A 13,133-nucleotide genomic window follows, 5' to 3' on the forward strand; every position below is an offset into this window, starting at 1 on the left:
CCCATCTCTTTGTACGTATGGATTCATACTTTTCTCTCGGTCTTATACTACGGAAAATTCTTTTTGAGTAAATAGGTTTTCAAAAATACTTTTTAAGCAAATAGTTTAATTCAGGAGCCATTGGTATACCTTCAAAAGCACAGTTTGTCATTGTCTCTTATAATAGGCTTTGATGCACATTTTTTTCCTTTCTTACGCGTGCGATGTCAGCGCACGTTAAAGATCCCCACGTGGTCGACGTTACTCCATAGCACTCCACTACGGCTCCCCTTTCTCTCTTTCCACTTTCACTCCAACATTCCTCCCTCCCCTTACGGCGCGGTTGAGATGTCCACAGAAAACAAGTGAGACAGTTACCGCGACTTTCCCTTCCTATAAATCAATCAATTTTCCTTTCTTACGCGAGCAGTCGATGGGACTGGGCAATCAATTCACATCAGCGCCTTACTTTGCCTGTAACGGTCAGCGTGCGCAGTTTAGTGAAAAAGTGGGTGCAGAGCTTTGTTGATGCGATGCGCATCAACAAAAACCGTCACAGAAACTGAGTGTCGCAAGGAGCGGAAAAAAGAAACATAATGATCCGCAGTGGAATAGAGGAAAAGACTTTAATTTCCCAATTGCATCACTGCTGCTTGTATTTTAGAGTAGAACGTAAAGTACAATGCCCACTTTTAGTCGCGCACTAAAAGAATATTTTACAATCCAACGATTCGTAAAATAGTGGAGTGAAATTAATTTCGCTGTAGACAGAGTCGAATGATCGTTTTGTTGATATCTCCAACTTGTAAGGGATAATGAGCATAAGACAAATGGAAAGGCTTAGAAACACCAACACGTGTTGATTTCGAGCTATTTGGTTTTTAAACCTGTACAACACAACGCGCATCTAAAGGCATTGTTAGTTTGCTACTTATAGAAAGTAGTGGTTTAAAATAAGCAGCCATGCAATTTTAAATCACAGCGTTGGCGAAAGCGAACGGTACCATGCTGGAAATTATGGATTTCAATCTACAGGTGTAAAAACGAAGAGGCACAAATCTCTAGTGCTCCGCTCCTGTAGATTAGTGCTTAGAGCAGTCGAATACCGAAGGATGCAGGATCTTGGCCGCGACGGCCGCTTTTCGGGGCAGATGAAAAGCAAGGCGCCCGAGTACTACTGCATGCTGAAGAACTATACGGTGGTCGACATTCCTGGGATTTTCAAATACGAAGTCTCTCAATTTCTTAGTTGCTTTAGGACGTTAAATTCAATAAACCTATAAGCCCTAAATAATTTGCAGTCAAGGTTTGCAAGCCTAGAAGTATGACTTCTTGAAATTTTCCGTCTTGTATTCGGTGCCAAAGGTGCACTGAAGATGTTAATTAGGTATCCTTCATCCCACTGAATACCTGATACCCGTGCCACACGGCAAATTTAATGTCATTTCCATCGAATGACATTCGTTCAGGTTAATGTCATTTTTTTGTGCGCGCTGCTACACGACCAAAACTATTGACATTTGCAACTGATGACCATTGCGATGGACAGAAAGTGGCAGATATAAAATATTGTACTACATGCTTTAAAATTTGCGAACTTTAACGAAAACAACGTTAAAATATGTACTGCACTTGTTATTATATTGTAAACCTCGTGAAAAGTATATTTACAAATATTTACACCAACTTATTCAACAGCGCTAGCCATCGAGAGCCGAGCCAGATTGAAGCCAGGGCCACATTTGAGCCGTCGTTTTTCGAGCAGCGTGACGCCATTTTCCTTTGAAAGTTTCCTCAGATTTGTCATTTGCTGTCCATGTATGTGTAGAAAGTTCTCCCTTCTGCTTTCATCGACTGGTCGCCCCGGTGCGTCTCGACTTGATGCTTGCTTCTGCGATGGACGACGTATCACAAGAAGCTGACTTCCAACAACGGCGGCTTCAAGTTATTCGTGCCATCCTGTGCTCACGAGAACAGCGCCGAAGCTGTCATGTGCAGTATGAAAGCAAGCGAGAGCAGTTAAGGTCGTTAATACGCACACAAGCTGCTGTCACCAGGGGCTTGGGGGAGCAACTTTTAGCTAACTCGTTCGCAATAAGTGCCTTCATGGCTGCAAGTCTGCCAACTGCTCAACGGGAGCGCTGGGTGTTCCAGCGCAACGAAAGATGGTTCGAGGACACTTTGCCCAACCTAGGTGAATCACATTTCCGACAGTCGCTACGCGTCACGCGGGTTACGTTTCGTTACATTGTTGATGCTTTGAGGCATGTTCTTGAGCGTGAGACCACTAACATGCGAGAGTCCACCTCGGTGGAAAAACTTGTAGCCATTGGACTCTACAGGCTGCGGTCAAGCGCCGAAGACCAAACGATTGCCCATCTTTTCGGCCTGGGACGCTCAACTGTGAACCTGATCAGCAAACAATTTTTTGCTGCTGTCATCGAAATGCTGGAGGCGCGATGGCTTCGCATGGTGAGCCGAGAAGAAATGTCGGAACACATCCGCGAATTCTACGCGGTGAGCGGCTTCCCGCAGGCTATTGGTGCCTTGGATGGCTGCCATATCCCCATTTCGCCGCCGCTGGAGCATGCTTCTGACTACTATAATTATAAAGGGTGGTAAGTGTTAGAAATTATTTGACTAAACAGGAAACGGCATACATATTCTGGCGCCTTCTTCACAGTTATCTTTTTTACGTATTGGAGACACCGCATGAAAATTAGTGGATGCCTTGGGCTTATTCAAACATGTTTTCAGTCAAGGAACTGTTCAACCGTATTTGCTACTTATGCCGGTACTAAATTTAACGTCTAGCTCGAACATTAGGCTTTATATATCTGAAAAGGGTACTCAAAAAGATGTATTATGGGCATCATTGTGTCAAGCGGTACCCATGCTAACGACAACCTTCTAGGATTTATAATCACCAAGATGCTAAGTCAATGCTGATGCTGTGAACACACGCAGACGTGTCTTGTGTGGAGTGCTCCAATAGCAATGGCAGAATCCTGTTGAAAGCAAAATTTTGGATATCATTCTAGATAACTTGTATTGAATGCAAATTTGAAGCTAGAAATAATGGCCTTTTTTTCTTCTTATTTCAGATGAAATTGTACTTCATAATAAAGGGTCACCCACATTGACTTTTTTTTCTCATGTTTTTTGCAGGCATAGCATCATACTTTTGGCCCTCGTAGATCACAGATACTGCTTCCGGTATATCAACATTGGAAGCCCCAGAAGATGCCACGACGCATTTGTGTACGGCCGTTCGAAGTTGTGCAAGTACATTGAGAGTGACTGCTTCCAGTCACCTGTGTCAGTGATTGAGGGGGTAACAGTGCCCCCCCTAGTACTTTGTGATCAAGCATTTCCTCTGTCAGCAAACCTGCTGAAGCCATTTGCAAATGCATCGGGACCACATGAGGCAGCATTTAATTATAATTTATCCAAAACTCGACGAATTGTCGAGAATGCCTTCGGTCCGCTGAAAGCGCGGTTCAGATACACAATGAAGCGCATGGAGTGCAAGCTCCCAACAGCAAAGCAGGCACTCAGAGCTGCATGTGTCCTGCACAACATTTGCGAGGCACTCAACGACCCTATTGAACAGCAGTTGGTGCAAGAGGCGCATGACTTCGACGGGCTGTACGCACAGCCAGTACATCGCACAGATGTAGCCAACGGCCAGGGCCGTGAAGTGAGGGCAGCCCTTGCCTCGTACTTCAAGAACAAGAAGAACCAACTTCCTCAGTGAAGGTCGCTCTAGCTGGACTGTGATCAAACGTGTGTGTGTGACCTATAACAAGGCTGTAGCATGTAATTAGCATTGTTGTTGCTGAAATCATTTTTTAGGAATGAGGTGTTTGGAGAGAAGAATGGGTGGCCATGCCCTCTGTCGAGGGCCCTGTTGGCGGAAGCTGTTCTCCAGACTGTCGACGAGTGCGCATTGATCCTCATGGTTCGAGCTGGACAGAACTGCCTCTCACCCCTCAATGTTGGTTCCGCTATAGCGTGTGTTGCAGCATTTACCTGACAGATATATATACCATAGCAAACAAGTCCAGTTTTTGCCTGCACAATTTCCACTGCACTGGAAATGAGTGTGTCGACAGCATGTAGTTTATATGGGCCGGCATACATAATGTTTATAGCTATCTGTGGTTAAAGAAACCCTGGACAATGTGAGACTTCACAACATAAAAACAAGAAATTTAGCTGGGGATATTGCACCAGTTTATTTTTTGCACAGCTCAGAGAGCACATCAATTAGCCTGTCTTCCCTCTCAGCAGCTTTGATCTCTCTCTCAGCAGCTGCCTCCTGCAACTTTAGTTCACGTTCTCTGAACGAAAACTCTTTATCTTTAGAATTTTCGAACGATATACGCAGCCTGCGTTGCTCTTCAATCAGCTGACTGAAGGAGTTTTCCTTCTGCTGCCTTCCACGCCTAGTGGTAGGAGGCTGCAGACTGCCACATGGTGACTGCCTCTGTGAAGTGCTTTCGGCAAGTGGCTCCGAAGAATTTGCAGCACATTGGTCTAAATGTGCAGGTTCCCTGCACGCTGCTGGCGACTGGCTGGACTCCAAGTTGTACTGGTCAGTGTCCTCTCCATCAACCATGTTGCGGAACAGCTGGAAGAATAATATATGTTGGAAACGATACCATGCATGTGCAACAATACAGGAAATACCACGTCGACTAGACAGCATATACATGTAGTAAACCGCGTAACTTATTGTGTGAAACATTATACATAACTGCATTATGATACATCATAAACACTATCAAATTACCTATACAGCAATTTCCAAGTGAAGGTTAGCAGGGAAAAATGTAACCACTGGCTTTCTTTGTGGACAACACAAATACTGACATGCCACTGCAGTACCATTTCAACAGCATGCATTCATAAACACATTTCAGAGCCTTTGCAAATGCAGTATAATTTTTCTTACTTCTTCCGCTGTGGACTCCAGGTGACAGCCTGTCTCTTGAGCCAGGCTTGAGTCATTGGCTGGCAATGTGCCCAAGAACTTGTGCAGATCCCAATAAAATTTCCACACAATGGCACCTTGCCCTGTGTTTTTCTTGCTGAGCTCTCTGCAAGAAATAACATTGTGGTGTTTTGTACTAATGCGGGCATGCACGGTACTGCTCGGTCGCGTAGTAAAATATTTTCTGCACTGCCGACGCACTATGCATCGCGTGTCGGCAATAATAGCAATGTCACGACTGCGCTAAAGAATATAATCTTGAATCGGAATAAGGTGCGCATCCTCAGAACAGAACCCGCACGATTATAGCACACGAATCCGTAACAAGCAATTTAAATGCGCAGTACGAAAGCGCGGAAGCTTAACACATTGCATTCCTACTCGGTTGCTGCAAACGGAGAAACTAATTGGTGCAACGCAGATGTTATTGGTTATGGTAAGAAAAAAAAAAGACTGCGACAAATATGCAGCTGGTTCATCACACATACACACTGACTAGCTGCCTGCGAAAGAAAGCTCGAGGCCTATGCACGGCTATTCCTGTAAAGCGGATTAGGATAGCTGGTTGGAGAAAAAAAAAATCTTACCTGTACTTGTTCCCGAGATTCTCTATTTTGCTTTTTATAGCCTTTATCCTCTTCTCAATGCCTTCCGCCCGAAGGGCTTCTTCAATTGCCGAGTAAACTTTAGCGTTTCGCTTTGTACGGCGCAGGTCGCACAGGTGGTCCTGCCACACTCTGATCAGGACAAAAGTTTCTGCCTCGGTCCACTGCGCTCGATATCTGGCTACTTCCTCAGCCATTGCTTGTAGAACTGAGAAAATCCTGCTGCTTTCAATACAAGAAATGGCACTGGCACACTGCCGTAACCGTAACGCCGTAACCACTCGTGTACGTGTGCTAGCATCCAGCATATAAACAAACATGGCCGCCCGTCATCTGATCTGCTGATAGCGAGAGTGGTATTTTTTTTTTTTACTGCGCTGTTTGCTATGTTTTATATAAATAAATAGATGCTTATAAAATTGCATGTGAAAAATGTCATTATCTTGTTACTTATTTTATTTTCGGGATTAATTTTACTGAGTCTCTGGTTTCGAGATAACACATTCCCTCGGACGATCGCGAGCGAATGCGTTCCCCAAACTTATTCGGTGCCTAATGTCGTTTTCATCGAATGTCATTACATTTTCCCGTGTGGCAGCAAACAAATGTCATTTTGAACGAATGTCATTCGATGGAAATGACATTAAATTTGCCGTGTGGCACGGGTATAAGATACCCATTGCATGAGGAGCTACATATAGCGGAACATGCTGAAGTGAACTTAAAAAAGCAACATCAAGCTGTAATAGTGCGTATATTGGGTTCAGCATGTGAATCCTCGCTTAACCAATCTCACCCAATTCTTGAATAATAGTAATAATAATAATAATAATAATAATAATAATAATAATAATAATAATAATAATAATAATAATAATAATAATAATCAATCTTTATTTAATGTGCGCAGGAACAACCATGTGGTCTTCGTGCTGCAGCATAAAAAAAAGAAACAAAAATGAAAATGCACAAATATGTTTACACACACAGAGAGAACACAAAAGAAGAAATAAATAACACATGAAATGAAATTGAGACAAAAATTATCACGGAAAGAAAGCAATCAATGAGTAGCGTCTCACTTATATACACAGTCAGAGAAATGTTGAGCACAACACGAAAAAAAAAAAAAAACGGTGGATAGAGAGAAAAAAACAACAACAAATAACTGACATTGATTATATTGATATAGAAATATACATAAACTAAATAACCATTCCAGGCGCAACAAGTGCGTGGTACTTAAAACACAGGCTAGAAATACAGAATAATAAAATAAAGAAATAGAAAGCTATTCTTGCAATGTCCTTTTGGGTGGCGACTTCAATATGCCGTCAATAAACTGGAGTAGCGATTTTCCCGAACCCCTCACAAGCAAAGCTGAACCTTTTGTTGACCTCGTAATATTTCATGACTTGGCTCAGCTGGTAAAAGTGCCCACCAGAATTCAAAACGACACAGCTTCAATTTTAGACCTATTTCTTGTAAGCAATGCAGTGCTCAACCGTAATTCCGAAGTACGTATTTTTGATGGAATATCTGACCACAAAATGATATCTTTAACAGTTCAACTTCGCCGTACCACTGACATAGAAAGAAAAAAAAGTTTCGTTCCAAACTTTTCGCGTGCTGAAGACGTCGATATTTTAGACGCCATGGATAGGTCGCTGTCGGATTTTATCTCGCTTTCTGAATCAAGCACATGCTGCGTGAACGAGCTATGGTCTTTAAGAACCTAGTCCTGAAATGCGTTAAGAACTTTGTTCCCACGAAACTAAGTATACAGCAGCGCAAACGTCCATGGATGACGAAAAAAATAGTACGGATAGGGCGGAAGGCTAAGCGAATAAGAAAACAACACCGTCAGCGTCCAACAGAGATTAGCACCATTAAACTTTCTAACATACGCCTCCAACTAAAAATGGCCATTAAAAATGTAAAGGAATACTACCAAAGTGTATCTTTGAAGAATTATCTGCTTTCCTCCCCTGCAAAGGTTTGGCGACACTTTTCTTCGAAAAAACAGCCCCTATCCAGTTTCTGCATAGACGGAGAAACAGATAAATGTTTGATTGCAAAGACTTTCAGTCAGTTCTTTTGTTCGGTGTTTACGAATGATGACGGTCGAAAGCCAACCTTTAATCCTTCAATTGAGTGCCCACCCATTGATAATATCTCAGTGACTGAAGAAGGCATTTTATCCCTCTTGTTAAATCTAAATATCAAGAAATCGCCTGGAATGGACGGCATACCTACTGCATTTCTTATGAGATACGCTGAGTGGTGCTCGAAGTATTTGTGTACTCTGTTTAATAAGTCTTTATCGTGTGCAGCACTTTCAAATGACTGGAAGTACGCAAAGGTTACCCCAATACCCAAAACAGAAAACCGGTCGCTTATCACTTCGTACAGACCAATTTCATTGCTGCCCACATGCGCCAAAACACTTGAACATATTATATTCAAACATATTTCGGTCTTTCTGAATGACAACATAATTGATTCCAGGCAGCATGGGTTTCGAAAGGGATTATCTACAACAACGCAGCTTCTCGAAACCATTCACGAATTCGCAGCAATTTTAGGCAAGCAGGGTCAAATTGATACGATATTCATAGATTTCGAAAAGGCATTTGACCGCGTATCTCATTCTAAACTACTTTTAAAACTACAGCCAATACTTAAAAATGATCTGCTGCTTGCATGGATATCTGCATATTTGTCATCACGGCGACAGAATGTGTTTATTGATGGTGTGCGCTCTGACTCAGCACCAGTACAGTCGGGCATTCCACAGGGATCCGTCCTTGGGCCCCTTTTCTTTCTTATCTTCGTCAATGACATAATACAAGTAGTGAACGTGAAAATAAGGTTATTTGCAGATGACTGCATACTACATCAAGAAATCAATAACTGCAGTGACCAGGTTTGTTTGAATTCATCATTGGCCAGTGTAGAAGCATGGTGCGCCACATGGCAAATGACTATGAATGCAAAGAAAACGGTCGCTATGTCAATCACGCGAAAACGAAACCCTTTAAAATTTTCTTACAGCACTGGCGGTAATATTCTCTCCATGGTCAGTAGCTACAAATACTTGGGTCTCGTAATTACATCTCACTTCAGATGGAACGAGCATATGTCATATATTTCAAAAAAAGCAATGCGCAAGCTTGGTTACTTGAGGAGGTCGCTTCGACAATCAACACAAGAAATCCGTCTTTTAGCGTACAAAACTTACATTAGACCAATTCTTGAGTACGCCTCAGTAGTATGGGACCCGTATACCCAGAAAAACATAACACAGTTAGAAAGCATTCAAAGAAAATCGGTTAGATTTATATTCAACTGTTATAGCTGGCAAGTATCTCCGACGGTTCTTCTAAACAACGCAAACTTAGAGCCATTAAAATTGAGACGGTATAGGGACAGACTGAAATATATGTACCTACTATATCATGATATGCTGGGGATATATTAATTTAATTTAGTACATTAATTTAGTTTCTAAGCGCCCAACACGATCTAATCATTCGAAAAAAATTAAAGAATTTTCTTGCAGGACTAACGTGTTTAAAAACTCGTTTTTTCCACGGACAGTACGTGAGTGGAATGCGCTCACCTCGAGTACAGTGGAATGCCCGACGGTCCAGTCATTCTGCGGCATGCTTAACAGTATTGAAGCAAAATATAATTACCATCGTGTCGTGGTGCTCAATGCCTTGAGTGCTTCATATGCATGATTGTTTTCATTGTTTGTACATTTCGTTTCTTGCTCAAGTGACTGAGCATGCGTGGTTGTGTCATGCTGCTGTGTACTCGCCTCGTTGTTTTTGTCGCGCTTTACTTTTCTTTACTATTATTATTGCTGGATTTCATCTCTCACTTAAATTCTTGCTATGTTTTTCTCTATGTTCGTTTTCTTGATGTGTTATTGATATGCCCACTCCTGCCTAAGGCCTCAAACTGAGGCCGGCAGTATCCTGTAAATAAATAAGTAAATAAATAAATAAGTAAATAAATAAATAAATAAATAAATAAATAAATACATAAATAAATAAATAAATAAATTGAACACAGGTCTTGTAAGATTCGAATATAAAGTTTAAAGTTGAAATATAAGAAACGGATAAAAAGCAGTTCAAGATACAGACAGCATTGAACAGGCGAAAACGAAAAAATTGAAGTAAATACAATATGTTAGGCTAGAAAGTGCGAGTTATATGTGATAAAGTATTATTTACAATACAACGCTACGAATATCCAATATAAATGAACAGAGCGAGTTTTGGAAGATGTCTAGGTGAGGACAAAAAGAGTTAAATAACCACTGCATTCTGTCCAGAGGGGAATTGGAATGAAAAGACGGAGAAACTTGAAATGGTCTGAATTTCCGCATGCTCTTTCCCGGAACACGCAGTAGGATGTACTCTAAGAGCTGAGGGCAATCATGTGGCCATGAAGGTGTTTGTACAGAAAATTGATATCAAGTCTGATACGACGGCAGTGAAGAGAAGGAAGATTCATTTGGGCGCTCCTGGTGGAGCGAGAGGAGGAAGTTGCGCAAGGACAGCGATAATGAAATATCCAGAAAATTTTTTTTCTGTACTCTGTCAACCTTGTCCAAGTTCGATTTGCAAGTGCCATTCCAAACAACCGACGCGTAATCCAAGAGCGGCAAGCATATGGACAGGTACAGTTTTAAGAACGTAAGTGGAGTATGGAGCTCTCTCGAAAGTCTGCAAACGAATCCGAGTGTGCGCATAGCCCGCTGAGCAATCCATTTAGTGCGAGAGGAGAAGCTGGAGGGGTCAGTAAAAAAGTACGCCAAGGACATTAATTTCATGAACCCTGTCCAACAGCACAAAATTCGCAGAATAATGGTAGAGAAAGCTATGTGTTTTACGGGTAAATGAGACAACCCTAGTTTTGGAAGAATTGAGGGTAAGTCAATTCTTCGCACACCGATCAGAAAAAGCAGATATGTCCGATTGCAAAAACAAGTAATCTTGAAAAAAATGTATTACCTTGAATATCTTTATATCATCAGCATAAAGAAGAAACGAGGAGTTCTTTATCGCCAAGGAAACATCATTAATAAAAACGGAGAAGAGAAGCGGGCCTAGTACTGCACCTTGAGGAACTCCACTGGTTGCAGGGTAAACGAAAGAGGTCTGTCCATTGACACTGACAAAGCAGAAGCGATCAAGGAGACAGTTGCGTAAGAGGGCTACGATTGAGGCTTCGACACGACAGAGTAGAAGCTTTTCAAGTAGTAATGAGTGAGTAACAACGTCGAAAGCTTTGCTCAAATCACAGTACACATTGTCACCCTGACCTCTCTGAAGGACTGCTGAAGAGGCATACGTCATAAACTTGACTAGGTTGGTAGAAGTAGAGCGACCCGATATGAAGCCATGTTGATTCGGTACTATGATATGTTTGAGATGGAAGGAAAGTACGCTGTGCAAAGCTAATTCGAAAAGCTTAGAGGTTGCACATAGGAGAGAAATCGGTCGATAATTGGAAACATCAGATTTGTTTCCAGACTTAAAGACAGGAAACACGCGTGCCATTTTCCACACGCGAGGAAAGGCAGCATTTGTCGAACATTTATTAAATATAGCAGTCAGTACTGGTAAAAAGATACAACTGAAGGCTTTTATTACGACGGCTGGAACGCCATCAGGTCCAGGAGACAAAGATGGTCTCAGACGCTTAAGACTCTCAGGTATCAACTCCTCGTCAAGGAGAACGGAAGTAGATAGTGCACCAGATGGAAGGCAAACGGAATCACAATGTGGATGTTAGTAAACGGAGGAAACATGTTGGGCAAAGCTGTCGGCAACATCCCGAATTTCCGACCCATGCCACATTCATTCTTCAACAGTTTCCAGACCGGAACGTCGAACACACTTCACAGAACTGTCCATAGCAATAAGCACTCCACCTCCTCTTTGTTTGGGTCCTGTTTCAGGGCGGTCGCTACGAAAAAGAGAGTAATTATTTGGGAAGAAATCATTGGAAGGAATATCGGTTGACAGCCAGGTTTCGGTAACCACAACAACGGTAAAACAACAGGACAAAACGCTAGAAAAAAATTCAGATCCCTTAGTCCGAAGACCTCGGGCGTTTTGATAATAGATGTCCAATAATAATAATAATAATAATAATAAGAAGAAGAAGAAGAATATCAATCAATCTTTGTTTGATGTGCGCAGGAACAACCATGTGGTTTTCGTGCTGCAGCTCAACAAAAAATGAAAATGCACAGACAAGTTTTACACACACATAAAAAGAACACAAAGGAGAAACAAATAAGACATGAAATGAAACTGAGGCGAAAAGTATCACGGAAAGAAAGCAATCAATGAGTAGCATGTCTTATATACACAGTCAGAGAATTGTTCAGCACATCACAAAAAAAAAACAATAGATAGAGAACAAAGGAAAATAACTGAAAATATTTATAGTAAAGAGAAATATACATAAAATAAACAACCATTCCAGGAACAAGTGCGTGGTAGCTAAAACACAGGCTAGCAATACAGGGAAATACAATAAAAATATAGAATTGAACGCGGGACAGCAAGATTCGAAAGTAAAGTTTAAAGTTAAAATATCAATAAGAAACGAATAAAAAGCAGTACAAGATACTTTAAACAGCACTGAACAGGAGAGAAAGCAAAACGTGGAGTAAATTAAATACAATACTTAGGCTAGAAAGTGAAAGTTATATGTGATAAATATAGTTTAGAGCACAAAGCTACGAACGTCCAAAATAAATGAAGAGAGCGAGTTTTGGAAGATGTCAAGGTGAAGACTAAAAGAGTTAAACAACATCTGCATTCTGTAAAGAGTAGAATGCGATTGAAAAAACGGAGAAACTTTAGACGATCTGAATTCCCTCGTGCTCTTTCGCGGAACGCGCAGAAGCATGTACTCTAAAGCTAAGGGCACATAATGTGGCCATAAAGGAACTTGTATAGAAAAATTATATCTACTCTGACACGACGGCAGTTAAGATTCAGTGGGGTACTCTTGGTAGTGGGAGAGAAGGAAGTTGAGCAAGGAAAGTGATATCGAAATATCCGTAAAAATGTTTGCTGTACTCTGTCAACCTTGTTCCAGATCAATTTACAAGTGCCACTCCAAACAACCGACGCGTACGCCAAAAGCGGCAGGCATTTATACAGGTACAGCTTTAGGAATGGAAGTGGAGTACGAAACTCTCTCGAAAGTCTGCAGACGAATCCGAGTGTCCGCATAGCCCGCTGAGCAATGCGTTTAGTATGAGAGGAGAAGCTGGAGGGGTCGGTCAAAAAGTACACCAAGGTCATTAATTTCATCAACCCTGTCCAACAGCACAGAATTCACAGAATAATGGTGGAGAAAGCTGTGCGTTTCACGAGTAAATGAGACAACCCTAGTTTTGGAAGAATTGAGGGTAAGTCAATTCTTCGCACACCGATCAGAAAAAGCAGATATGTCCGATTGCAAAAACAAGTAATCTTGAAAAGAATGTATTACCTTGAATATTTTTATATCATCAG

The 13,133-nt window shown here is 41.6% G+C and overlaps 1 protein-coding gene across 1 annotated transcript; it reads left to right on the plus strand.

Annotated features, from left to right (window-relative positions):
• The first annotated feature begins 2,271 nt into the window (after positions 1–2,271).
• LOC146193493 (uncharacterized) lies at positions 2,272–5,032 on the plus strand. Its single transcript, XM_084600101.1, has 2 exons — positions 2,272–2,597; positions 3,148–5,032. The coding sequence occupies exons 1-2, from the start codon at positions 2,272–2,274 to the stop codon at positions 3,734–3,736; spliced, it is 915 nt and encodes a 304-aa protein (XP_084456227.1). The 3' UTR covers positions 3,737–5,032.
• The last annotated feature ends 8,101 nt before the right edge of the window (positions 5,033–13,133 follow it).

Source organism: Amblyomma maculatum, chromosome 4 (genome assembly GCF_055883805.1).
Source record: "Amblyomma maculatum isolate TAMU_Amacu chromosome 4, ASM5588380v1, whole genome shotgun sequence".
Taxonomy (NCBI): Eukaryota; Metazoa; Arthropoda; class Arachnida; order Ixodida; family Ixodidae; genus Amblyomma; species Amblyomma maculatum.

Excerpts from the sequence above, each read along its gene's own strand:
- LOC146193493 (XM_084600101.1), top strand. The coding sequence starts at position 2,272 with ATGCGAGAGTCCACCTCGGTGGAAAAACTTGTAGCCATTGGACTCTAC. Across the intron at positions 2,598-3,147 it reads TACTATAATTATAAAGGGTG|GCATAGCATCATACTTTTGG; the intron begins GTAAGTGTTAGA and ends TGTTTTTTGCAG.